Raw genomic sequence first — 26992 nt, 5'->3', positions numbered from 1 at the left:
TTTATAAGAGCAGACTTCAGCCTATTCAGGATGGAGATTTGGAGAGTACTGAATCAGGTACTGATTTTTTAAAGGGAAACAGCCTTTTAAGACAAAGGATTCTAGGAAGGATGGACACCCTTGAAGAAAGAAATCTTGAAGGAGCAGCAACAACCTGTCCCTCTGAGCCAAAGTGAGATAGCAAGGAGAATGACTGTCCTGGCTGGGCATGGAACTTCTTCCAGGAACTCAAGGGAAAAATTAGGGTGCATCACTTCTAGACAAAGAAACAGAAAACTCAGGAAATTTTAAGGATGTTGTTAGATCATGCAGAAAGAAAATTAGAGAGCTGAAACTCAGTTAGGGCTTAACCTCACCACTGCTGTGAAGAATAATAAAAATGATTTATTAGTAATAATAATGGCAAAATGAGGGCTAAAGAGAACCTCCATTCCTTATTGGGGGGATATGGTTACCAAAGATGAGGAAAAGGCTGAAGTGCTTAACCCCTTCTTTGCCTCAGTTTTCAAGAATAAGTCAAGTTGTCCTCAGGACAAGTATTCTCCTGAGCTGGTGGATGGCAGAGGGAGCAGAACAGATCCCCTGTAATCCAGGAGGAAGCAGCTGGAGACCTGCTGAGCCACTCAGATGCTCACAGGTGTTTCTGGGAGCAGATGGGATCCATCCCAGGGGGATGAGGGAGCTGGTGGATGAGCTCCCCAAGCTGCTCTCCGTCATTTACCATCAGTGCTGGCTCAGCAGGGAGGTCCCAGAAGACTGGAGGTGCCAATGTGAGCCCATCCCCAAGAAGGGCTGGAAGGAGGAGCTGGGGACCTCCAGTCCTGTCAGCCTGACCTGGATGCCCGGCAAGGTTATGGAACAGATCACCTTGAGTGCCATCACAGGGCACCCACAGGATGGCCGAGGGATCAGAGACAGCCAACGTGGATTTCAATGTCTGCACTGATGATCTCCATGAGGGGACTGAGTCCAGCATCAGCAAATTTGCAGATGACACCAAGCTGGGTGTGATTGTTGATCTGCTGCAGGGTAGGAGGGCTCTGCAGAGGGACCTGGACAGGCTGGATCCAGGGCCCAATTCCAACAAGGTGAGGTTGAACAAGACCAAGTGCTGGGTCCTGCACTTTGGCCACAACAACCCCTGCAGTGCTACAGGCTGGGGACAGAGTGGCCGGACAGCGGCCAGGCAGAAAGGGACCTGGGGGCACTGATGGACAGCAGGCTGGACATGAGGCAGCAGTGTGTCCAGGTGGTCAAGAAGGCCAATGGCTCCTGGCCTGGCTCAGGAATGGTGTGGCCAGCAAGACTAGTCCTGATATGCCTCAGCTCTGCACACAGACACTGCTGTTGCAGCTCCAGAGAAGGAAACAAAAGGGGCTCTCCAATGAAATCTCTGCTGGTAGATCCTTTAGTTCATTGAAAGCCACTGAGAGCACAGCTCCTCATTGACAAAGTTTGGGGCCACAACAAGAGACAAAAATAAGAAATGGCACAAACAATGGTTCTATTTTGTGAACAACATTAATAGACTAAAACAATGGTAAGAAACATCAATAACCCCCCCAAAAAAGGAATTATTGGAGATTACTCATAATATAAATGGCTTGAAGAAATTGGCAAGAAGTTTAATGTTTCTGAAAGCATCCAGGCATCAGGGTCCTCACTGCAGCTTTGACCTCCTGGTTCCTCAGGCTGTAGATGAAGGGGTTCAGGACAGGAGGAACCACTGAGTACAGAACCGACAGGGCCAGATCCAGGGATGGGGGCGAGATGGAGGGGGGCTTCAGATGGGCAAATGTACCAGTGCTGAGGAACAGGGAGACCACAGCCAGGTGAGGGAGGCAGGTGGAAAAGGCTTTGTTCCGTCCCTGCTCAGAGGGGATCCTCAGCACAGCCCTGAAGATCTGCACATAGGAGAAAACAATGAACACAAAACAACCTAAAGCTAAGGAGGCACTAACAGCAAGAAACCCAAGTTCCCTGAGGTAGGATTTGGAGCAGGAGAGCTTGAGGATCTGGGGGATTTCACAGAAGAATTGGCCCAGGGCATTGCCGTGGCACAGGGGCAGGGAAAATGTATTAGCTGTGTGCAGCAGTGAATAGAGAAAGGCACTGGCCCAGGCAGCTGCTGCCATGTGGGCACAAGCTCTGCTGCCCAGGAGGGTCCCGTAGTGCAGGGGTTTGCAGATGGACACGTAGCGGTCGTAGCACATGACAGTCAGGAGGAAACACTCTACTGAGATAAACAACATAAAGAAAAACACCTGTGCAGCACATCCTGAGTAGGAGATGTTCCTGGTGTCCCAGAGGGAATTGTGCATGGCTTTGGGGACAGTGGTGCAGATGCAGCCCAGGTCGCTGAGGGCCAGGTTGAGCAGGAAGAAGAACATGGGCGTGTGCAGGTGGTGGCTGCAGGCTACGGCGCTGATGATGAGGCCGTTGCCCAGGAGGGCAGCCAGGGAGATGCCCAGCAAGAGGGAGAAGTGCAGGAGCTGCAGCTGCCGCGTGTCTGCCAATGCCAGCAGGAGGAAGCGGCTGGTGGAGCTGCTGTTGGACATTCTTTCACTCTGGGCATGGTGGACTGTCGAAAGAAGACATTGACAAGCTGGGACAGCTTTCCTTGAGTCAATCCTATGCTGTTTTATTAGTAATCCCCTCGAAGCTATTCATGTTGTGTTGAAGGAAATTTGTTAAATTTCTTTATTTTTGATTCTGGGTTTCTGTTCCTTTCGAGTTGTTGCTTCAGCAATTCTCTCAGCCTAAACAAAGAGGTGCCAGATGGAAAACAGGACTGCCTGTGCCCCAGAGCAGTCAGATCTGCTGGAACCACACAGGTGCCTTTTACTCATTTCATCTCCCTCTAGTTCAATGTGCTCTCACTTTAAACATGCTTGAAAAATGTAGTGCACTTTTTGTTGGCTCTAATTTAAAATTCAGCATCTCTAAATTTTTCCACCTTCTCCTGTGCAGCTGGTCAGGATGGGATATCCAAGGGTTGGTCTGGCTCTCTGCTGCCTGGAGTTGTGCCTAATGGGAGCTGTTTCTCTCTATACAAGCCTTGTTCCTGCCAGTGCTGCCAGAGCCCAGCCCAGCCCTGGGGGCTCAGCTCTGCCCTGCAGACCCCTCCCAGCACAGGGCACTGCCCAGGGGCATCTCCCTGGCACCAGGGCCTTAAGGGCAGGCCAGACAAACACAGATGCTGCAAGCCAAGGTGCTGCTGCTGCTGGCTGTAGGGAGAGGAGGCTGAGGAGGCACTTTCTGAGGGAGATCTGAGGCCCATCTGCTGATGCCCAGGGTGACAGTGCAGGAGTCTCAGTGACACAGCTGAGTGACAAACCTGACATCCCCTTTCCCTTCCCTTAAGGAGAAAGCTGAGAGCAGCCCTGGCCATGCAGCACCATCTCCACAGCAGGAGGAATCTGCCCTGATGGGGGTGACTCCTTCCACCTCCAGCTTCTCCTCCGCAGCACCCATGGGGAGCTGCCAGGCAGGCTGAGAGCTGCCCCTGGCAGGTGGCACATGCCTGGACTGGCCAAGAGCCCTGAGGGCTGCAGGAGCTGCTCTGCAGGACAGCCCTGGGCAGCCCTGGCTGCAGCCCCAGCTTCACCCCCTGCTGCCAGGGATGGCAGCAGGAGCCGTCCTGCCCTGTCCCTCTGATGGTGCCCAGGGCAGCCCCGCTCTGCAGCACATCCTTCTCCTCCTCCTCCTGTGCCACAGAGAAACTGGGAGAGTCCTCCTGACACATCCCCCAGGCTGTGGGGTGTGCTGGCTTCAGGAGATCCCTCCAGGAGCACAGGGGACATTGTCCTGCACCCACACACTCACCATGCACAGGGCTGTGAAGACCTTTCCCCAAGTGAAGTCTCAGCTCAATGTCTTCCCAGTCCTCATTGCCTTCAGCCTGTCTCTGCCTGGCTCCTGTCCCCTCAGTGCCTGCAGGCAGAGCCCTCAGCGCTGCTGGGCTGGGAGAGGAGCTGGTCCTGGCAAGAGCTGTTCCTTTAAAGCTAAAACACAGCACAAGGACTTTAATGAGCCTCCTGGGTATTTGGTGTTGTTTACATCAAACTCAGTCCCTGAGAGAGTGTTTAAAAACTTCTCAAGAACTCAGAATTAAATTGAAACTCTGAAGTTTATTGAAGTTTTAACGGGTCCCATTGAGGATGATGACTAGGAAAAGTGTCCCCAGGTTCCAGGGAGAACAGTACACTGGAAGAAGTGATGAGAGCTGGGGAAAAACAGGGCAAAGGTGTCTCTGGTGCTGAGCACACCTGGATGTGTTTGAGGAATGCCAAGGGCCAAGGCCTGAGCCCCAGCCCCTGGCCAGGCAGATCCTGTCCCTCCCTCCTTGCTCAGGGCTCTTCCCGGCATGGGCACTTGCATGGGGGATGTGCAATGGCAAGGGCAGGAGCATGGGGCGGCCCCTGCCAGGCTGCTGAGCCGGGACAAGGAGGCAATGAGGCCCCAGCCCTGCAAGGGTCACTTGTCTCCTTGTGGCCTCAGGCCCAGGCCCAGCAGCCATGGCCAAAGTGCTGCCCAAGTTGGCTCTGGCAGGGCTGTCTTGCAGCTGCTGCCCATCCCTGTGCCCTGTGAAGCCCAGGCTGTCCCACAGTGTCCCTGCCCTGAGCCTCTGTCCCTGCAGGCTGTCGGCATCCCCCGTCTGCCCCACCTGGCTGGGCCCTTCCTTTGCTGACAGCTCTGCCTCCTGCCTGCCTCTGCCTGCCCACACAAAGCCTTGGGCTGATACCAAAGGGGTTCATTCCATGTTTACCCTGCCTGTGAACTTTCAACACAGGAACAAGTCATGCAGGGGCTGCTTTTGCAGCAAGGATGCTTGGAATAGAAGAAGAAGAAATCTGGCTCAAGTGTGCAGGGACAGAGAAAACAAGGAATGAATCTGGGAACTTCGTGTGGGTTTTATGGAAATGGGTGAATTGTAATTCATATTTTACAATGGTATATGAGCAACACACTGGTAGAATTACATGTTCGTGTGAGGTTAGGAGTTTTCCCGTGTTGGACCTCTGGCCTGAATAAATGATACCCTCTGAAATAGCAAATGAGTGTTCAGGAAACTTATTCTGATATTTTAGAGATTTGGTGACAGTGGTTCCTCAGAGAACCAAGGAGTCAGCTGTGACACTGTGCAAACTCATTCAACAAAGGGTCCATTGTGACATAGCAGAACCCCATGGAACCAAAATCTATTTTGGCACATTGGGGCCATATTGAACCAATGGTCCATTGTGATACTGTGGATCCAAGGAGACCATTGTGACCCTGAGAAACCTCATGGAACCAAGGGGCCTTTCTGACACAGCAAGGCCTGGTGGAACCATGGGTCCATTGTGACACTGCAGAACCTCACGGAACCAAGGTGACCGTGTTCTACTGCAGAACTTCATGGAACAAAGGGTCCATGGTGACCCTGCAGAACCAAGGAGACTGCTGCTGGCAGTGTGAAAGCTCGTGGAACCACAAGTCCATTGTGACACAGCAAGGCCTGATGTAACCAAGGGTCCCATGTTAAACTGTGTGGCCTCATGGAATCGTGAGCCATTGTGACACAGTGTGGCCACATGGAGCCAAGGGGCCACCATGACACTGCGGATCCAAGGAGACCATTGGGACTGAGGAACCTCATGGAACCAAGAGTCCATTGTTCCACTGTGACGCCCTGTGGGACCAAGAGGAGCACAGTGACATTGTGGGGCCTCATGGAACAATGGAGATTGTTCTGACACTTTGGGACCCTCTGGAACCCAGGGGTCATTAGAGGATGGCAGGGCCTGGTGGCGTCAAGGGGACTGCAGTAAACACTGTGGCTGTCCATGGGATGAAGGGTCCATTCTGACACCATGGAACCAAGGATACCGTTGTGACACTCTGGAGAACTGGTTCTCTGTGCTTTCCTTCCTATGGAAAAGAACCATCCGTTTATCCAGTTGCCCAAGGCCAAAATTTATACTCCTCCTGAAAAATTCCCTTTATGCAAGGATTCTTCCAGACAAAAGCTGTCAGGACACAGAGCTCTGCCTGGACTTGGCCTCTGGTGGTCACCTCTCATCACAAGGAAGCCCTGAGGAAAATATTTGAAAAGGTTTGACTATTGGAACAACTGTGAGTCTCTCATCCTCTGGAAAATTTAGATACTCTTTTGATCATAAGGGGGTTTTTTTCTCATTGTGTATTATGTATGAAATATTTTTTTCAGCTACATAATATTATTCTTCTCCCTCTACCAGTGTTATCTGACACATAACACCTCCTATACATAAGGATCCAGCTCACGTGTACATGTAGACACAAGAAAGAATGCAGCAGAAATGATTTGTCTCTGCTCCCATCTGTCCCATCTCCTCTGGAGCTGGAGGTGCAGCCCCAGCACTTGGCAGGGCTCAAGGGCTCACAATCTCAGCTCCCACCCAGAGAACTTGCAGACCCTGGGTGTCGGAGGAAGGAGACCAGGACACCAGTTGGTTCATCATGGCGCGCTTTATTGAAAAAGTATCAAACACTTATACAGCAAATAATAAGCTTATGAATATTCTGTAAGCCAAGCAATCTATTGGTTAAACTATAGCATTAACTCATCCACATTCCTTTGAGACTACGTTCTCTATCTCTCCTGCCTCACTGTCCATTTCTTTATCATGTTTTGCGAGGATCAAGGACACATTATCTCACACCTGCAAGATTTGGAACTAACTATGGTCTTGAACTTTTCCATTCTCTATCCTGCTACAGACACAAAAAAGGCCTCTTGCCTGTCTCTGCCCTAGTTAGGACATCTTTCCCAAATTAATTTGGCTGTGTCCACTCTCCTCAAGCCACTCTTTGACAAAACTCTCCACACTTCCCCCGTTTTGTTCTTGGGCAAGGAGGCTAGTCTGCCAGGTTCTTTCTATCATTTGGCTAACGATATTTTGAATACAATTAAAAACACAAGGCAAAATAAACAAAAGCAAGAAAATCACACCCAATAACCCTATAGCATATATCACAAGGTTTCTCAGCCACGGTCCAAGTCCTAAGCCTTTAAGCCATTCGTCGATTCCTAAACCCTCTTCTTCTTTAAGATTGTGAAGTCCCTGCTGTAATTCTTTTATCTTCGCATGAATGGACACAGAGTGATCAGACAAATTCATGCAACACATTTCCTCAAACTCTTCACATCCATGACCTTGTGCTAAAAGCAAAAAATCTATAGCAGCTCTATTCTGCAAAACAGCATGATTAGCACTTTGCACATCTGCAGTTAGCATATCTAAAATTTGTGATGTTTTGTCTAGCTCATCCTTGGCCCAGCATCCTAACTGCTTTGCTAGGTTCATGGCTTTATTTGCAGCTCCTCCCGGCAAGACAGTTGAGACCATCACTTGTTTTAACTCACTCCAAAACCGTGGGCCCCCTATCTGGCTGCAGTCTAAGTTATGCAGGCTGTGTCTCCTCCTGCTTGAATTTTGACTGAGTTGCATTAATGAAGACACACTGGGGTGAAACAATGACAATTTCCCCAAATAGCAAGGTCCACCCTGTGGCCTGACTGGTATACCATTCCAAGCTCTGTCTCCACAGATTAGGAATATCCCTGCAGGTAGTTTCCTTGGTGTCCTAATGGTAGTGCCTTTACATTGACTATAAACCTGTTTGGATACTGTATGCAAACTGAGGGATGAATCAAAGGTAACCCATGCGTCTCTAGGCTGATGTAAATTCTGTGGATCTAAGGGCTCAAAACTGAACCATCCGCCATTTGAGATGTTAGTTATACTGGCGTTTGCACTTCCAAAGAGATCTAGCTCCTCTGGAGGAGAATGCAGGGTAGTATTAAGCGATAAGATTATCAAGCATTGGCCGTAACTGTCACTCTGACTTGCAGTGTAACCTGGCATGGGTGGTTTAATGTTTGTCAGATTGCGCATGCATAGAGTTTGATTATTGATCAGACTGCAAAATTCCCAAGGGGACCACACTGGAAGACCCACCAAACATGTTCGAAATGGATTAGTAACCCCCCCCAAGGCTAAGACAAAGCGAAGATTGATTAGTTTGATTAGCAAGCGTTATCCATATGTTATCTCTAGGCTGATTAAAGCACGTTACTCCTACTGCCCCATCCACCACAGCACTAAGCAGTACAACAAAAATAAGCCTCATTTTTCTGTTTTCTTTCTTGCTCTCCCTTTCTTATCTGTCTTTAACCTTACCAATCCTAACTTTTGCAATCCCAGTCCCTGAAGAGTCTCAATGCAGGAGTCCAATGCCTCATCGGGATCTCCTTTAATGGGTCCTACTACAGAATGCTGTGTTAGAGGCACCAATTTTCTACACCTGGCAGAAGCTATGTATGGCTTGCTTTGAGCTTTAACTCTTTTCACAATACACTGTACCTCCCACCGGTAATAGGCCAAGATTTTCTGCTCGGGAGACTCATAAAGATTTAAAGCTAGGGCCGTACCTAGCCCCGTCTGTCTCCTTAGTTCACTCTGCCAGTCTTCCCCCCATGTGTAGTTATGCTTACAGGTATTACACCATAAGCCCCAGATCTCGGACTGTTCTAACCAAAAGGTTTTACCACAACCCCCACAATATAGAGCTACCCACGCAGCACAACAGGGGCTGCGACACTCAAGGCAGCGCTCCCTCGCTGGTCCTTTTATGCGGAAGGTCAATAGTGCTTCAACAGTGTCAATCAGCTTCCTGGCCGTCCGGAAGCGGCATGTCACTGCTCTGTCCACCGCTTTCAAGTGTCCCTTCAGTTGCAGCAATAAGGGTTGCAAGATCAGCAGCAGCTTCTTCTCCAGACGCTCCTTGTCCCCCTCCGTAAGGTTGTCCACCAGATGCTGCATGAAAGACAGGTTTAGTCCACTTGGCAGGCACCCACAAAGGCCCTGTTGGTGAGGAAACACAAAGATATCCCCGACCCCAGTATAGCACTTTTGCGGGCTTTTCCCATATCCCTGTGCTTGGGTTTTTATACTTCACTCAGACCTCTGTTTCCTTAATAGCTTCCTGACTTGACCTCAGGTGATGTTTAACTGCAGGGGGGGCATCGTCCTCCCCAAAAACACATAAATGATTGATCACATACAAAACCTTAGCCAGGCATGCTTGTGGGTCCTTTAAATCCTGGTGTTTGTCAATGTACTGTTTGAGGGTACCATTTGCTCTTTCTACTGTCGCCTGTCCTGTGGAGGAATGTGGAATACCTGTCAGATGCTTGACAGACCATTGGTCCAAAAACTTTCGGACCCTAGCACTTGTGTAGGCCGGGCCATTATCTGTTTTGATACCTTTTGGGACTCCCATGACAGCAAAGCAGCTCAATAAGTGCCTGATCACATGTATTGCTTTCTCTCCTCCCTGTGCTGTAGCCCATATGTAGTGGCTATATGTGTCTATGGTAACATGCACATACTTGAGCCTACCAAACCTGGCTACATGCGTGACATCCATTTGCCATTTCTCATTAATTTCTAAACCTCTGAAACTCCACAGCCCAGGTCTATTCCCCCATTATGATAACTGCATATTGGGCAAGCCCTGACAATGGCCTTGGCTTCTGACAAGCCCAGATCAAAGTTCCTCGCCAACCCTTTTGCATTTTGATGGTACCTACTATAGGCTTCTCTTGCCAATGTATGCTTATCAACTGGACAAGAGTTATCAATGGGTAAGGTAACCAATTTATCTGCACGCTCATTTCCTTCTCCTACGCCCTCAGACCACTTGTGGCTCCTAATATGGATTACAGAGTACACTGCACTTCTGTCCCGGAGAGCTTTCCTTAATTGAACCAGTAACTCATACAGCCGTTTGTTATTCACGTCCTTAATTGCTGCTCCTTCTATACGTCTGGCTACTCCAGCGACATACATGGAGTCTGTGACCACATTCAAGGGCTCATGCAAATTAGACATTGCCCATACTACTGCTAAAAATTCTAAGGTTTGTAGGCTGTCTGCAGGGTCTGCTATAAGAAGTTGATGCCTCCATTGTCCTTTTTCTTGCCAAGTGACAGAAGCACGTCTCGATTTCTTCCGTGCGTCTGTGAAGGCTGTGGTGGCTCCTTCTATGGGTCGCTCTCTTCTCAGCGGCCGAGTGATCCAGTCCCATTCTGTCATCCATTGCAGGACTCTGGGCACTAACTTGCTTGTCTCCACCCTTGCAGATGATGTCAATAATGCTTCCTGTAAGTCCACTGAATTAACCAGGTACCAGTCCAGCGTCTCTTTTTCCATGGGTATCCTAATGGTGGCAGGTTCTCGACCATCCACTTCAATAATTCTGAGACGGCCTTTTTTGATCAGCGCAGCCAATTGTTCAATTTTTGAAAATATTTTTCTCTTATGTTGTAATGGTGGTGACAGCCATTCCAATACCCGTATCTCCCCCGTTTTGTTCTCATATTGGGAGAGAGCACCAAGCAGGTGACAAGGACTATTCCAGACGGTGAGGTCAATAGGGCAATCTAGCTGTCGACGAGACACATACCCTTGTTGTACACAATTACTGATCTGCTGTAGGGCAGTATGGTGTTTCTCTGTGAGGCATACAGGGGTAGTGGGGTCAGTGCCCTTTAACAAGGGTCGCAGGGTCTCCAACAAGTGATTTGGTACTCCCACTATGGGTTTTAGCCACTGTAAGTCTCCTAGCAACTTTTGAGCATCATGTAGAGTCTTAATGTCCAAGTGCAGTTCTAATTTTTGGGGCACCACTGTTTGGTCCATTAGAGTCCATCCCAAATACTTCCATGGTTTCGTGGTCTGAATTTTCTCTGTGGCAATAACAAGTGAGGCTGCTGCAAGAGTATCTTTGATGCTGTCAACTTGCAAAGGGGAAAATGGCTGTTGCTGCGCAAACAAAATATCATCCATGTAATGATATATTATGGTAGCTGGCCACTGCTGACGTAATGGCTGTAATGCAGCATCAATATAAATCTGGCACAACATGGGGGAGTTCCGCATCCCTTGTGGAAGTGTCGTCCACTCAAATCTTTTGTCTGATTCCCCACGATTTATTGCTGGTAGAATAAAGGCAAACCTCTTCGTGTCATCAGGATGCAGTCCAATAGTGAAGAAACAGTCCTTTAAATCAATGATTAGAAGTGGCCAATCTTGAGGGATCATGGCTGGGTTCGGAAGACCAGGTTGCAAGGCCCCCATCGGTTCCATCTGGTCATTCACAGCTCGTAGATCGTGCACCAGGCGGTATTTCCCTGACTTCTTCTTGATCACAAAAATGGGTGTGTTCCAGGGACTCGTTGAGAGTTGTAAATGTCCCTGCTCATGTTGCTCCTTCACCAATTCATGGGCATGTATAAGACTCTCCCCTTTCAAGGGCCATTTCTTAACCATCACCGGTGTATTTGTTTTCCAGGTGAGGGGAATGGGGAAAGCCCAAGCAATGGCAATTACCCCAAAGGGTGTTGATTGGTCAACACCACCCCCAGCTGTGTTAAAACATCCCTGCCAATCAGGCAAGAGACTGTAGGGGGCAACTGAACGACTGAAAACACAACAGACACTTGTTGCCCATCAATGCGCACCGACAGAGGTGGTGTTTTGCTTGCCAAAGTAAGTCCTCCTACTCCCGTGAGCATGTTTGTTGATGGGAGCAGGGGCCAATGCTGTGGCCATGCTTCTGGCGATATAATGCTGGTGTCTGCTCCTGTGTCCAATAATCCATAAAGGGTTATGCTCTGGTGTCCATGAGTAATTTCAACTCTTTGTTTTGGCCTCTGTTGAAGATTTACAGTCAGGAGTGTAATACCAGTAGAGCCAAAACCCTTTCCATCACGCTTCTGTCCAGTAAGCGATGGAATACTCGATGTCATCTGTGGTAGTGGTACCAATTGTGTGATGCGTTGTCCTTTGGTTATCTTTATCGGGGGATAAGGGGTGTAAGCCATGATTTGTATTTCTCCGGTAAAGTCCGCATCTATGTCCCCAGGTAATACAAATAGTCCCAGCACAGATGTTGAGGAACGTCCGAGCAGTAAGGCTCCACATTTTTGTCCTTGTAGCATGAGAGGGCCGTTTACTCCAGTTGGTATCCTCTCAGGGCGATTTGTCATTAATGTGACATCTACTGCTACTGATTTGTCCAAGCCTAGGCTCCCTGCTGTTGCTGGCTGCAGACAGGAGGTGGTGGTGATGTCACGGCTGCAACTTGTGTCTGAGCACGGCCAGCCTGCGCGCTCCGCCGTCCGTTTCCTGATCGGCGCCGGCAAGCCGAAGTGTTGTGGGAGCTGGATAGGCAGTTTTGGCACCACAAGCCAGTTGCTCTGCATTGTCGGCGCATGTGTCCCCCACCGCCGCATCGGTAACATTTGGGGTATGTCTTTGAGCCTCCCTGCGTGACTGCCATTGAGCCGTTTCGGAGAGGAGCAAGAGCGGCTAGCACTTGGCTTTGAGCAGATTCTGCTTGCTTTTGCAGCCCTACTCCCAATTCCTTTATTGCATCTACTAAAAATACTTGAGAGGCTGCTGGCTGTAATGCCATTCATTCTAATGCTTCCTCAATAGTCCAATTTGCTCCCAGAGTGGCTAGCACCCTTTGCGTGGCCGGATTGCTATTCTGCAAGGCACACTGCCTCAATAGCGCCCCCTTCATGAATTCTGCCACACCTGCTCGATCTATAGCCACGGCTGCTTTATCAATAAAACTCCCGAAAGATTCCTCTCTCGCTTGTTTTATGCTCATGTATGCCGGCAGCCCTCCTGGCTCTTTGACCCTTTCTATGGCTGCATGTACCAACCGCATGGCTTCTCTGAGCTTATCTGGTCCTGATATCAACCGTGCCTCTGTGCGCAGGTATGCCCCTAAGCCCATGAGCTCATCCACTGTCACCCCCTGCAGCGGGTCCCCTTGAGCTCTCTGTGTCCCGACCGACTCGTTAACTAAAGCCTGCCAATGTGCATGAAACAACAATTGCTGATGCTGAGTGAATATTAGCCGCACTATTCCCCTTAAATCATTCGGGCACAAAATTTGCATATTAAAGAGATAATCCAGCATTTGCTTAACCGGTTCACTTTTCACCCCAAACTGGCTGACTGTGGACCGCAACTGAGATAACAACTTCCAGTCTAGTGGGGTATACTCCACCAGATTCTGTGTATGGTTCCCCTGAGCATCATATTGTGGCGTGATTGTGACCGGGCAAGCTAGAGCGGTAGCCGCCTCCATTGCCTCATTATCCCCCATTTGCATTGCCTCTCTTGCCAGAGCAGCCCAAGCCTCTCTCCTTTGTTTGGCCATCTCCCACCATGGGTCACTGAGTGGCCCTGGGTTATGACCTGGCTCTGCGAGAGTTCTGCGCTGTTGGCGCCTCTGAGCAGGCCGTTCGGGTGGGGGAGGTGGCAGGCTCGGCTCACGCTCTCGGCGGGGGGGTGGCACGCTCAGTCCGCATTCCCTGCTGGGGGGCAGTGGGCTTTGCTCTCAGTCACGGCAGGGAGGCAGCAGGCTCTGCTCGCGCTCTCCGCAGGGGGGCAGTGGGGTTAGCTCTCTCTCTCTGCGGGGAGGCGGCAGGCTCAGCTCGCATTCCCCTCTAGCCCCCAGCTCATCCTACTCCTCCTCCAACAGAGGAGGTGCGGACGGCCCCCCCGCGCTTGTAACCGGATCCTGCATTTCACCCTGTTGTGAACCCAATGGTATTAACACCTTGTTTACCGAAGGCGCGAGAGGATCGTCCTCACGACCATACCCTATATTCTTCTTATGAGCTTCTGTCGCCCTTTCTGCCGCCTTACGCTCAAAAACATGCTGCAGTAATGAGTTATGTACTACACGCCATAGCTTGCCCAATTTCTTTGCTGTTTTATCATCTTCTAACACCACCTCCCACAGTATATCCCCAAACTTTCTCCATTCAGTGAGTTCATGAACCATGTGTGGGTTGAGAAACACGCCTCTAGCATAACCATAGGCTAGCAACCCTGGGAGCTCCTTTTTTAAATCTATACCTTTTACTCCTCGCCTTTCTAGATACGCAGCGAAGAGTTAGTATGCTGCTTGCCTGTCCATACCTTTTATTAAAATTTTTTTGTGAGCGCTCTTGCAGCTTTCCAGGCTCCGGCCGCACGTGGGTGGCTTGAGTCACCGATGTGAACCGCAAGGCTGCTTCAAAGTTCCGGCACCGTCTCGGCTGCTAGCCAGGTCTAAAATGGTATAAGAGAGGGGAGAACATTCTCGAGTGAGTACATATAAGAAAAATACAGCAGTTGAACTGGGTGATACCAACAAAACGGAGCTGAGCGAGACCCAGCTCCAACTTCCTTGACCGTGGCGTGCTCTTTTCCCTTTTTCTTTTATTTCGAGACGGGGGGTTCAACTTTCGAGGTCACCATGTGTCGGAGGAAGGAGACCAGGACACCAGTTGGTTCATCATGGCCCACTTTATTGAAGAAATTATCAAACACTTATACAGCAAATAATAAGCTTATGAATATTCTGTAAGCCAAGCAATCTATTGGTTAAACTATAGCATTAACTCATCCACATTCCTCTGAGCCTACGTTCTCTATCTCTCCTGCCTCTGTCCATTTCTTTATCGTATTTTGCAAGGATCAAGGACACATTATCTCGCACCTGCAATATTTGAAACTAACCACGGTTTTTTACTTTTCCATTCTCTATCCTGCTACAGACACAAAAAAGCCTCTGACTGTCTCTGCCCTAGTTAGGACTTCTTTCCCAAATTAATTCGGTTGCGTCCTCTCTCCTCAAGCCACTCTTTGACAAAACTCTCCACAGAGAATGGGTTAGGGTAGAATCCAAGCCTGTGCAATCAATACAGACCTGAATAGGGGGTAGAGAAAGAGGGGAGATGTCAGACAGCAGGTGGCTTGACTGTGCTTTATAGTAGTTTCCCTCTCTCACCCTTATCTTAGTATCAGTTGGTTCAGGAATGCCATTGGCAGAACAGAAAGTCTAGGTTGAATATTTGAACTTTGAACCCTTGAGAAAACTCTATAAAACATATGAAAAATTCGGTAAAATGTTGCGATTCTTATCACTCCCCTAGTTTTCAAAAAATAGAGAGTTTCCTTAACTCAGTCCCAGAATGCTATAAGACTAACTGAATACACAGAAATGTCTGGGAGCTCTGTAAACAGCCAATGAACAAACGACTTCCAACTTCCTTTAGTAAAACTCTTCCACATTGAAAGGAGAACCTCCCTAACTCGAATATATATGTCCCTCTCATCTTTGGATAATTTGTTACCCAGAGCTGCCCCTGATGTAAAGGGAGGTCCACCCAGAGGTCTAAAATATCACCCAAGCATCATGCACTGCAGGCAGCTGTCCCCCATTCACTACTCTGGTTCCTCTGGATGCAAGTGTTTCAAAATGTCCCCTGGGCTTCACCAGCTGAGCCTGCCCTGTTGCCACTAGAGGGTGCTGATGCTGCCTTCAGCAAGCCTTGATAAAACTGATAAAACATTGCATTTAAAGGGCTGCCTCACTTTTACTTTAATTTGCCATTTTTGTCGTAAAATATTTTAGTTCCAGTAATAGGCCCCTGGGCCTCTACAACCCTGCGTCCTCCTGAGACTTCATTGCTGGGTCAGGAACTCAGCAGTGCTGAAAGCAGAAGCCTGTCCTTTGTGACCCTTTGGGATGGCAGTGGAAGTGCCCTGAGTACACATTCAGAGGCACCTTCATGGTATCTCATGTCACGACACCAAAACTAAATGTGCAAGGTGACTTCCTTGAATGACATGTAGTCCTTTGAAATATCTAGAGGAAGTGGTCTGGAAATGCTTTGTGAGCCTGCTCCTTGGGATCAGCTGTGAGGGACTGAGGACAGGCCTGAGCCTGGTGCTGTGTCCCACTGGGAGCAGCACCACAGGCTCACGTGCAGCGGCCACGTGAGAGATCTCACCTGCCCTGCAGCCACCTTTGTCAAGGTGCTGTAAACACCAGCTGGTGCTGACTTTCCCCTTGGATCCCTTGGTTTAGTCACTATGGGGAATTTCTTTCCTGAAGCCCATTGGATTTCCCCCTGGCAGCTGTGATGGGGATGCTCGGGGAGTGTGGGGCTTTGGGGGCAGCTGCCCAGGCATGGGCTGCGCTCGGGGCCCTGTTGGGCCCATGGCCCCCACCAGCAGCAGCAGCAGCAGCAGCAGCAGCCCCAGGGCCCAAAGCCCTGTGCCCCCTGCCCAGCACAGGCTGCCCTGTCCCTGCAGCTGTCACCCGAGTGGGGCCCAGAGACCAGTAGCCGCTGGCAGCAGCAGGAATGCGAGCAGGGTGAGGATGCCCTGGCTTGGCTTTTGTCTCTGGAACAATGCGGGTTCAGGGCAGTGCAGAGCAGGCTGGGAAGCAGAGCCCAGGGCCTTTGGGGGCTGCAAGGCCTAAAGATCTGTCCCTGCAGCTGCCCAGGTGCAGGTGGCCCAGTTGCCAAGACTGTGGTGGCCTTGAGAGTGTGCAGGTGGATTTTGCAAGGCTGTGGCCTGCATGGCGGCTCTGGGCCCAGGAGTCCCTGTGGCTGCAGCAGGAAGGGTGGCTGAAGGTTTGCTGCCTGCTTTGGCGGCATGGCTGCAGAGGCCAGTGCTGTGAGAGCCCCCTGGGCGAGAGCTGGTGACAGCTGAGCTCTTGGGGACAGCGCTGTGCCCCAGGGCAGGAAGAGCAGCAGTGCCCAGTGCCAGGAGTGATGTCAGTGGGAGCCCCTGTGCACAGGGACCCCCAGCCTCGGGGTGGCTGTGCCAGCACCCCCTGGGACCTCCAGCCCTTGGAACGTGGAACAAGTGGAACCCACAAGGGTGCAAAGGCTGCCTGTGCCCAAAGGAATGGCCGAGAGGAGTCAGGTTTTAAAATGTTACAGTATTTATTTGCCGAAGATCAGCATATCTAGGATTTACAAAATATGTGTCATTATAACAATCATTATAACAACAACAACAACAATGTTCAGAACATATCTACATGGGATCCAATGGGCTAACAATCTTCAAAACATATTTACAAAAAACTTCCACTGTATTGAACATATTTACAGGAAACTTCTAAACTTCAGGCGTATTTACAAAGGTGTGATATCTGTGCCATCATGTGCATGAGTCCTGAAAGAAAGGAAGCAGCAGAGCTGGACTCAGCTGGCAGCACTGGGCCCAGCACGGCTGGGAGCTGGGCCCCAGGGGCTGGGCCGGGGCTGGCAGGGCTGGCGTGGCCCCAGGCAAGTGCAGGGCAGGCCGGGGCTGGTGCTTGTGGCAGCACAATCCAGGCCCCCTGCGGGCACTGTGTCCCTGAGCGGGGCCATCCAGCCCAGCCCCAGCCTGGCGTCAGGGGACCCAGTGTGTGTGTGGGCTGGGCCTGGGAAGCATCTGCCTGTGTGACCTGTGGGGCTCCATCTTCATCCAAGGACCATAGGCTCCTCCTCATCCTCCTCATCCACTTCCATCTCTTCGGTATCATCCTCCTCATCTACTTCCATGTCCTCGATGTTATTTTCCTCCTCTACTTCCATGTCCTCAACAGTGGAGGACATGGAAGTAGAGGAGGAGTCCACCTCCATCACCTCATTCTCATCCAGCCCCTGGTCCACTTCCATCGCCTCCACAATGTCTCTGTCAGTCTGCAAGGGGCAGCACAATCTCCCATTGGACTTCCTGTCCCAAACCATCCATTCACACATGGCTGCAGCCTGCCCAAGCCGGGTGCCCCCTGCCTGGCATGGCACTGTACCTCCATGGGCACAGCAGGGCACATCCTGCTGAGATTGGTGCTCCAGATCAGGCAGAAGGAAAAGCCCAGGCAGCAGCAGTGCCTCAGCGCTGAGGGTCAGAGCACAGAGCGAGTGGCAACTGACCCTTGGCAGCTGGTGAAGTGTCTTCTGTGATTGTTTCCAGGTCCTGGACGTTCCACCTAGAACCCTCTGGGAGCTGTGATGTCACTGAAGTTTCAGGGCCGCTCCGCAGTGGGAGATGGGTAGGACAGAATGATCAAATCCTTGAATGGTTTGGCTTGGAAGGGACCCTAAAGATGATCTGGTTCCAAGGTGAGCAAGCTCCCAGCACAGCAGGTTGCTGTGGCCCCTGTCCAACCTGGCCTTGGATGTTGCTTGGGATGGGGCATCCACAGCCTCTCTGCACTGGTCCATGTGTCAGGGACAAGCACCCTGAGAGTAAAGGACTTCTTCCCATCATCAAATCTCTTCTACCTCTTACAGTTTGATCGCATTCCTCCTTGTCCTCTCACTAGAGTTCCTGACCAAGAGTCCTCTCCCACTTCCCTGGGTCAGGCTGTTCCTGCAGGGTCACACGTGTTGCTGAACCTGCAGAGAGGAGCGATAGAAGCCAAGTACCCAGTCAGACAATGTGGGAAAGAGCCATGAGGACTGAGAGAAGAAGGATAAAGAAGAGACATGCAAGGCTTTGCATTGGGTGTGCTGTGGGATTCATGGCTTTTATTAGAAGCCAGGTTCCCTCGTGCACTCAGTTCCTGTGTTTCAGCCCGTCCACAGCCAGCCTCTTTGAGCGACCCGCACTCCCACAGCTGGGAGCACGCTTGCTTAAACTGCTGGTGAACGAGGTGAGAGAGGGATCTTTGTGTGGAACTGCAAACACTTCAGTGGATTGCACTGAAGAGGGTCCAGGAAGGGAGACAAAATGGGGCTGTGCACACAGCGAGAAAATGGGGGGGGGGAGGAAATTGGGGTAGCATTGCAGTAAGCCAGGTCTAAAATGGTATAAGAGAGGGGAGAACATTCTCGAGTGAGTACATAAAAGAAAAATACAGCAGTTGAACTGGGTGATACCAACAAAACGGGCTGCATCACCAGGAGCCTGCAAATGCCCATGGGCGAGGCCATTGCATTCAGAGCGATGTCTCTCTTTTACCTTGGTCACTTTGCCCAGAGGTATTAAGCTCCAATGGTCGGCCCCTCGGCCCCCAGAACTTCCCCTTTTTGTTGTCTATAAAGAAGGCTTCAGCCATAGAGTTTTGCAGGCATTTAGCACAATGCATAAAATAACCAACACAACGAATACAATAAAAAAAGTCCACAAAACAGTCCTAACTAAACAAGATAGTCAGCCTTTTATCCCCCAGTGTTTGAAAGGTCCAGTGAACCAGTTGTAGTTGCCTTCCATCTGGATCTTCTTTCCTTGAATTTTAACAGCTGGATGCCCTGATATACTGACTCCCTATGTAACAGCAGGTTGAAAAAACACATGCCTTCAGGTGCCTGACAGCCATGGCCATGGCCATGAAATTGTGGCTTGTCTGCGGAAGCACACAGCTGAAGGCATGTGGTTCAGTGATGAGCATCCAGATTCCTGCTGCAGTAGCAACCAATGGCAGCATCCTCTGACATTAGCTGATTTATTACCTGGAGGCTTCGTTGTCCTAAAAGTAAACAGATAAAGTGAGTAGATGATGACACTTAAGTTCAGGTCCCACTAAACTTTCTCTTCTGTAAGGCAAGGGTGTGAACACAGCTTATTAGAAGAATCCTATATCAATGGTAAAATATAGTTTTTACAAATGTTAATTCATATATCCTGGTTAATGATGTCTGAGCCATCTTGGTCTTGGTATGTGTGGTCAACGCTGCTTAGGAGATCTTCTTCTGTCCTTCTTCTTCTTTCCCAGGCTGCTGCTGTCTCTCTTAGGCTTTCATTCTGTTCTTCTGATGGTAGCTCAGGTGTTTGCCTCACCGTTCCCAGAAAGAGTTTTTATGTATTTTGCTGGGATCCATCTTAGGAGTGTTTCTGTAGAGACAAGGGCATCTTCTCTTTCCCAAGCAATTAATGGGAAAGGGCCCATAAATTGTTTAGATTCAGGTTCTTTGAGCAACACAGGTGGCTGGTCTTTAAATTGGGCTGCAGCTGAATTAGTAAAATGCCTGATGACTGGGGGGGTTGGCTCCATAAATGAGTTGTTCAAAAAGTTGAGTACATAAAAGGCCTTGGCCAGTTTCTCAATGGAAGATAATATCTGGATTACCCCTCTCAGTTGATCAAGGATCCTTTTGATTGATCAGTTGGCCCTCTCGTCTATGGACTGTCCTGTGGCAGAGTGTGTTATGCCTGTGACATGTTTTATACAGCAGAGGTCAGAAACTTGTTGGAATCAGTGCAAGGTATAAGCAAGTGCATTATCAGTTTTAATTTCCTGTGGAATTGCTGTGGTGGAAAAAACGAAAAAGTAATGTTTTATAGCATCTTCTGATTTTTCTCCAGCATGGGCAGAGCCAAAAAACACACTGGTAAAGGCGTCGATTGAGATGTGGATGTATTTTGGTCTGTCCAAAGGAGCTTAGTGTGCGATGTCTGATTGCCAGATGTGGAGACTCTCTAGTCCTCTTGGATTGCCTCCAGCTCTGCCAGAAGCAAGGCCATGTTCCTGACAATTGGGGCAGGTGGCTACAAGGGATCTTGCCGGGTCTCAGGTAATTTTGAAAATCCTGAGCAGCACAGGAATGTTTGGATGGTAGAACTGGTGGCTGATATTTGCCTGTATAAAGACTGTCTAAGGCATATTGCAGTGGTTCAGATGTTTGAAGTAGTCAATTGAGGTGCTCTTGAGTGAGAACTAAGTATATATTCACAAGGTCTGTTCCTGCAAGGGAGCACAGACACTTTCTAGCTTTCCTGATAAGTTGTGTAATAACTTTCTGTTGGGTTGTTATCATTTTAGTAGGTCGTTGTGCTCTGAAAACGCATTCAATTTCTATGAGGGGACCTGAGATAGCTGAATGCCCCAAAAAAAAAAAATTTATGGAATTTTGGACTTACACCAAGGATTGCCAGGGAGAAAGGAAAATCAGTGTGGTATCTGTGTGCCTGTTTAGTTTGAATCACCCAGGATACATTTTGTACAGCTGCTTCTGCCTCCGGTATCAGTGATCATGGGAATCGAGCCCTTCCCTATGTTTAAGGAACAGGAACAGTGGCATGAGATCTGTGGTGATTCCCAGCAGTGAATGTACCTAACTGATGGTTCCACAGAGCTGGTACAGTTCTTGCAGAGTCTTTGGGTTGTCCTTGATTTGCAGTGTTGGCAGTGTGATGGTTCTCTCTGTGCTCTTTAGCCCGAGGTACTTCCAAGGGGCTGTCTTTTGGACTTTATCTGCTGCAATCTCAAAAAATTTCTGCTGTACCGCCGTGATGACATCTTGTACGGCAACACCCAAAATGATTTGAGCTTCTGCACAAACGACTGTGTAGTCCATATAATGAAAAATGATAGCATTAGGATGTCTTTTCCATCCAGGCAAGAGAATTTGGGCTCAAAGCCGTTGACAAATAGTTGAGCTACTCTTCCTCTTTGAGGCAATGCAGTCCACTGGTACCTCTGTAAAGGTGTTTGTCGGTTTAGGGACGGCAAAGGCAAACCAGGGGGTGCCATTTGGATGCAAGGGGGCATCAAAAAATTAGTCATTAAGATCTATATCAACCATCTGCCAATAACTGTGTAACAAAATTACAATTGGGCTCAACCTCCCTGAACTAGCCTTCCTTCACATCTCAACCCACGCAATCTTCAAAGCAATGCTCTTCCTATGCTCAGGTTCCATCAATCACACTCTAAATTTCAAACAAGATATCCGAAAAATAGGAGGACTCCAAAAGATGCTACCCACAACTACGGCATGATTAACCATCGGCAGTCTCGAGGTATCATGGAAGCTGAGGGCAGGCTGGACTGGAGGGGACCCATGTCCTCGATGCCCTTGTTGATTTTCCTGAGGTCCTGCAGCAGCCGCCTCTTGTCTTTGCCAGGCTTTCATATGATAATGACAGGCACATTGCAAGGGCTAGTAGATGGTACAATGTAGCCCACAGACAGCTGCTCCTGCACGAGGGAATGCAGGGCCTTTAACTTTCTTCCTGGGAGGGGCCACTGACCCCACCCATACGGGATCATTGGTATTCCAGATTAACTGAAAGGTGCTGTGCTGCTCTGTGGCCCCATCTAGAAATCTTGAGGTGTAGATATGATCTCTAGCCTTGTCCCCCATGGGGACAAGAGGCCTTTCCTCAAATTGTTATTGGTGCCCAGGTGACAAATGATCTTACGGTATCACTGTGTCCCCCCAGGACCTTCCATGCACATGGTACCTTGACTCCAGAAGCTGGTAGTGGCTCTCCTGGTGCCAATAATCACTCCAGCAGCTGGAACCAGGGGCAAGTCTTTTTGCCAGTCAGAGAGGGAAATTATGGTGATGTCAGCTCCTGTATCTAATAGCCCTGAATGACATCTCTTTTTCCCTTTACATGACAAAGCACACTTTAGAATGGGTCTATTTCTGCTCGTAATCTGTGCCCACAACAACATTGGATCCGCTGGTGTGGTGATCATGTGCAGTAGGAGGTAGGCTTGGGCTAGAACTGTTCTTTTTGGAATTAAAAGAGGGGAGAATAAGCATAGAGCCTGGACAGTTATCTCCTGCAAAGATGTCAAGGTGACTAATTCAGGTAGTATAGTGAGTGTCTCCATGCTTTCCCTGGTATTGGTTAAAATCAAAATGTCTCTGGGCCATCCGTCAGGCCTGTATTTTCCTGTGGGAAAATGGTGAACATAAATATCATGGATTGGAATAGAAAAGGCGCTTAGCAGCTGACTTTTGGTTCCAAGGCAGAGCTGTCGTTTGTCAAGTTTTCTGCAGTGATCAAGCTGTCCTGATGCATCTGAGAAGGTCACTGTGCTGGTTCTCCACGATGTTGGGGAGAGTAGGGCGGAACAGCCTCGCATTTGGTGTCATCACCTGGGGCCTTTCCGTGTCTGTGTGAGGTTTCCTGAAGGCCACTGGTTTTGCTGGTGTTGGAAAGCGTGTGCACGAGGGGGACAGTGAGGACAGTGGTTGTGACACCTAGAAGGTCCCTGGTAAGAGTCTGTATTTCTACGATTCTGTCAAAAATGCCTCATCTCCCCATCTCCCCAGATTTAAAGCAAGGTCCTTTTTCATGTGTATGTCAGGGAATAGCTTGGGAGGCTACTAGCACCTCTACTACACCCTAAATGGTAGCCTTATGTAGGCTGGCATCACGGTGTATGGTTGCCCTAAGGGTGCATGCCTCGACCATTTGTGCAATGGTAGGCTTGTGGGTGAGGGGTAGAGAGGGTAATATGTCTTTTCAGGGGTTGTTAAGATTTGTTTCAGCAAGGGTAGGAAGTAGTACCTTCTTGACTTTTGGATGTTCAACTTGCTTCTCTATTGCTTGTGTAAGGCGGTCACTAAATTTTATAAAATATTCCCAGGTCCCTGCAGATTGTCTGTGAAATCTAGAGTAGGTGTTGCTTCGTTGGGTGTCTGCATGAGAGCTGTCTTTGCAGCACTTTTATCTCTTCTAACACAGGTCGGGAAGGTGTCTTGTGTGATTCTCAGGTTTAATGAAATCTTCTCCACTGGCTAGATGGACTAGTGTTAGGTGTGCCCACCTCTCTTCCCTAGCATGGTCTTTTAATACTTGTTGTATTAGATTTTTCCCCATTCCTTCTCACAGAACAAATTCAGTAGAGAGAGTAGGATGTGCATAAAATGGTGCAGATTGTGAGCCCCATTATATATGCAGCAAAGACGCCATTTAAGGAATTATTAAAATACAGTGAGCCCCTCCCATGGTCTTTTGCTGTTTTATAAAGGTCCTTCATCTCCCGTGTGTGACAGCTTCCCATCAGAGGTTAGCCCCCCTCTGGTACTGCACCGGTGCTGCTTGTATTTTAGCTACCAATTCCCAGTCCCCCTCTTCAGCCACCAGCTTCTCCATCCTCTGCAAAGAATCCTCAGGCTCATGCTCAAGGTCGGATGAACCTCCCCTCCCCTCCCCTCCCCTCCCCTCCCCTCCCCTCCCCTCCCCTCCCCTCCCCTCCCCTCCCCTCCCCTCCCCTCCCCTCCCCTCCCCTCCCCTCCCCTCCCCTCCCCTCCCCTCCCCTCCCCTCCCCTCCCCTCCAGAAGAGGGAACTTGGTCTTTGGCAGAGGAGCGGGGCCTTGGGGTGACTGGCCTGGCCAGGTCCGGTGTTGTGGGCCTTTGGTAGCCAAGATGGCGCCCTTCCAGTTACCGCCCCTCACACTTCTGGCTCTGACAGTGTGGGATCCGCAAGGCGCTGAGTTGGAGGGGGTAGGGCAGCGGGAGTAGGCAAGGAAGCACTGGATCCCAATGCAGGGGTGGTACCTGACGCAGGGGTGGGATCCAACATAGGGGGAGGACGCGAAGAGAGAGCTGAGAGTGGGAGGGAGTTTGATGTTGACAACACCCTCCAGAGGAGAGAATCCATTTTGTGAGCTACCTGAGGGGAAATCCAGGGAGGAGAGGTACTGGAGAACGGGTTAGGGTAGAATTCAAGCCTGTGTGATCAGTACAGACCTGGGTAGGGGGTAGAGAAAGAGAGGAGATGGCAGACAGCAGGTGGCTTGTCTGTGCTTTACAGCAGTTTCCGTCTCTCACCCTTATCTTGGTATCAGTGGGTTCAGGAATGCAAGGGGCAGAACAGAAAATCTGGGTTGAATATTAGAACTTTGAACCGTTGAGAAAACTCTATAAATCATATGAAAAAGTGGGAAAAATTTTGCAACTTTTATCACTCCCTGAGTTTTCTAAAAATAGAGACTTTCCCTATCTCAGTCCCAGAATGCTATACGATGAACAGAAAACAAAAAAATGACTGGGAACTCTTTAAAGAGGCAATGAACAAACGACTTCCATCTTCCCATAGCAAAAGTCTCCCCTCTAAAAGGAGAACCTCCCTAACTCGAAATTATATATCCCTCTCAGTTTTGGATAATTTGTTACCCAGAGCTGCCCCTGATGTAAAGGGTGGCCCATCCAGAGGACTAAAAAATCACCCAAGGATCCTGCACTACAGGCGGCTGTCTCCCCATTCATTGCTCTGGTGGCACTGGATGGAGAGGTTTCCAAATGTCCCCTGAGCTTCAGCAGCTGAGCCAGCCCTCATCCCTCATACTGCTGGAGGGTGCCGACGCTGCATTTAGCAAGCCTTGATAAAATTGATAAAACATTGTATTTTGAGGGCTGCCTCACTTTAATTTGTCATTTTTGTTGTGAGGTAGTAGAGTTCCAGTAAATAGGCCCCTGGGCCTGCACAACCCTGTGTCCTCCTGAGATATCATTGCTAGCAAGGAGATCAGCAGTGCTGAAAGCAGAGGCCTGTCCTTTGTGTTCCCTATAGGATGGCAGTGGAAGTGCCCTGAGTGCACATTCAGAGGCACCTTCACGGCTTCTCATGCCACGACACCTAAACTAAATGTGCAAGGTGGCTTCCTTGAATGACATTTAGTCCTTTGAAATATCTGCAGGAAGTGATCTGAAACTGCTTTCTGAGCCTGCTCGTTGGGATCAGCTGTGAGGGACTGAGGGCTGGCCTGAGCCCGGAGCTGTGTCCCACTGCGAGCAGCCCCACAGGCTCACGTGCAGAGCAGGCACTGCCAGAGGCCCTGGAGATCTCACCTGCCCTGCAGCCACCTTTGTCAAGGTGCGGTAAATATCAGCTGGTGCTAACATTCACCTTGGATGCCTAGGTTTAGTCACCATGGGGAATTTCTTTCCTGAAGCCTGTGGGATTTCCCCCTGGCAGCTGTGATGGGGATGCTCGGGGAGTGTGGGGCTTTGGGGGCAGCTGCCCGGGCAGGGGCTGAGCTCAGGGCCCTGTTGGGCCCATGGCCTCCAGCAACAGCAGCAGCAGCAGCCCCAGGGCCCAAAGCCCCATGCCCCCTGCCCAGCACAGGCTGCCCTGTCCCTGCAGCTGTCACCCGAGTGGGGCCCAGGGACCAGTGGCCGCTGGCAGCAGCAGGAATGGGGGCAGGGTGAGGATGCCCTGGCTTGGCTTTTTTCTCTGGAACAATGCGGGCTCAGGGCAGTGCAGAGCAGGCTGGGAAGCAGAGCCCAGGGTCTTTGGAGGCACCAAAGCTTAAAGATCAACCCCTGCAGCAGCCCAGATGCACGTGGTCCAGTTGCCAAGGCTGTGGTGGCCTTGAGAATGTGCAGGTGGGTTTTGCATGGCTGTGGCCTGCTGGCAGCTGTGAGCCCAGGAGTCCCTGTGGCTGCAGCAGGAAGGGTGGCTGAAGGTTTGCTGCCTGCTTTGGTGGCATGGCTGCAGGGGCCAGTGCTGTGAGAGTCCCCTGGGCGAGAGCTGGTGAGAGAGAGCTGAGCTCTTGGGGACAGCGCTGTGCCCCAGGGCAGGAAGAGCAGCAGTGCCCAGTGCCAGGAGTGGTGTCAGTGGGAGCCCCTGTGCACAGGGACCCCCAGCCCTGGGGTGGCCATGCCAGCACCCCCAGGGACCTCCAGCCCTGGGAACGCCGAACAAGTGGAACCCACAAATGTGCAAAGGCTACCTGTGCCCAAAGGAATGGCCAAGATAAGTTAGCTTTTAAAAAGTTACAGTATTTATTTGCCGAAGTTTGGCAAATCTATGATTTAGAGAATATGTGTCATTATAACAATCGATATAACAACAACTACAACAATGTTCAGAACATATTTACATGGGATCCGATGGGCTAACAATCTTCAAAACATATTTACAAAAAACTTCCAACGTAGAAAACACATTTACAAGGAATTTCTAAATTTCGAACATATTTACAAAGGCATCGGTCTGTGCCATCATGTGCATGAGTCCTGAAAGAAAGGAAGCAGCAGAGCTGGACTCAGCTGGCAACACTGGGCCCAGCAGGGCTGGGAGCTGGGCCCCAGGGGCTGGGCTGGGGCTGGCAGGGCTGGCGTGGCCCCAGGCAAGTGCAGGCCAGGCCGGGGCTGGTGCTTGTGGCAGCACCATCCAGGGCCCCTGCGGGCACCGTGTCCCTTAGCGGGGCCATCCAGCCCAGCCCCAGTCTGGCATCAGGGGACCCAGTGTGTGTGTGGGCTGGGCGCAGGAAGCATCTGCCTGTCTGACCTGTGGGGCTCCATCTTCATCCAAGGACCATGGGCTCCTCCTCATCATTTCAATCTACTTCCATGTCCTCAGTGTTACCCTCCTCATCCACCTCCATCTTCTCGATGATCTCCTCCACCTCTACTTCCAT

The 26992-nt window shown here is 50.0% G+C and overlaps 1 protein-coding gene across 1 annotated transcript; it reads right to left on the bottom strand.

The window, feature by feature from the left end:
• Positions 1–1625: 1625 nt before the first annotated feature.
• Positions 1626–26992, bottom strand: LOC141731662 (olfactory receptor 14A16-like). The gene is made up of 3 exons (XM_074558074.1): positions 26941–26992; positions 24126–24240; positions 1626–2424 (listed from the first exon to the last, which is right to left on the bottom strand). The coding sequence occupies exons 1-3, from the start codon at positions 26990–26992 to the stop codon at positions 1626–1628; spliced, it is 966 nt and encodes a 321-aa protein (XP_074414175.1).

Source organism: Zonotrichia albicollis, chromosome 24 (genome assembly GCF_047830755.1).
Source record: "Zonotrichia albicollis isolate bZonAlb1 chromosome 24, bZonAlb1.hap1, whole genome shotgun sequence".
NCBI classification, from domain to species: domain Eukaryota; kingdom Metazoa; phylum Chordata; class Aves; order Passeriformes; family Passerellidae; genus Zonotrichia; species Zonotrichia albicollis.
The sequence above is the reverse complement of the archived record's forward strand: the minus strand, read 5'-3'. Positions and strand labels throughout refer to the sequence as shown.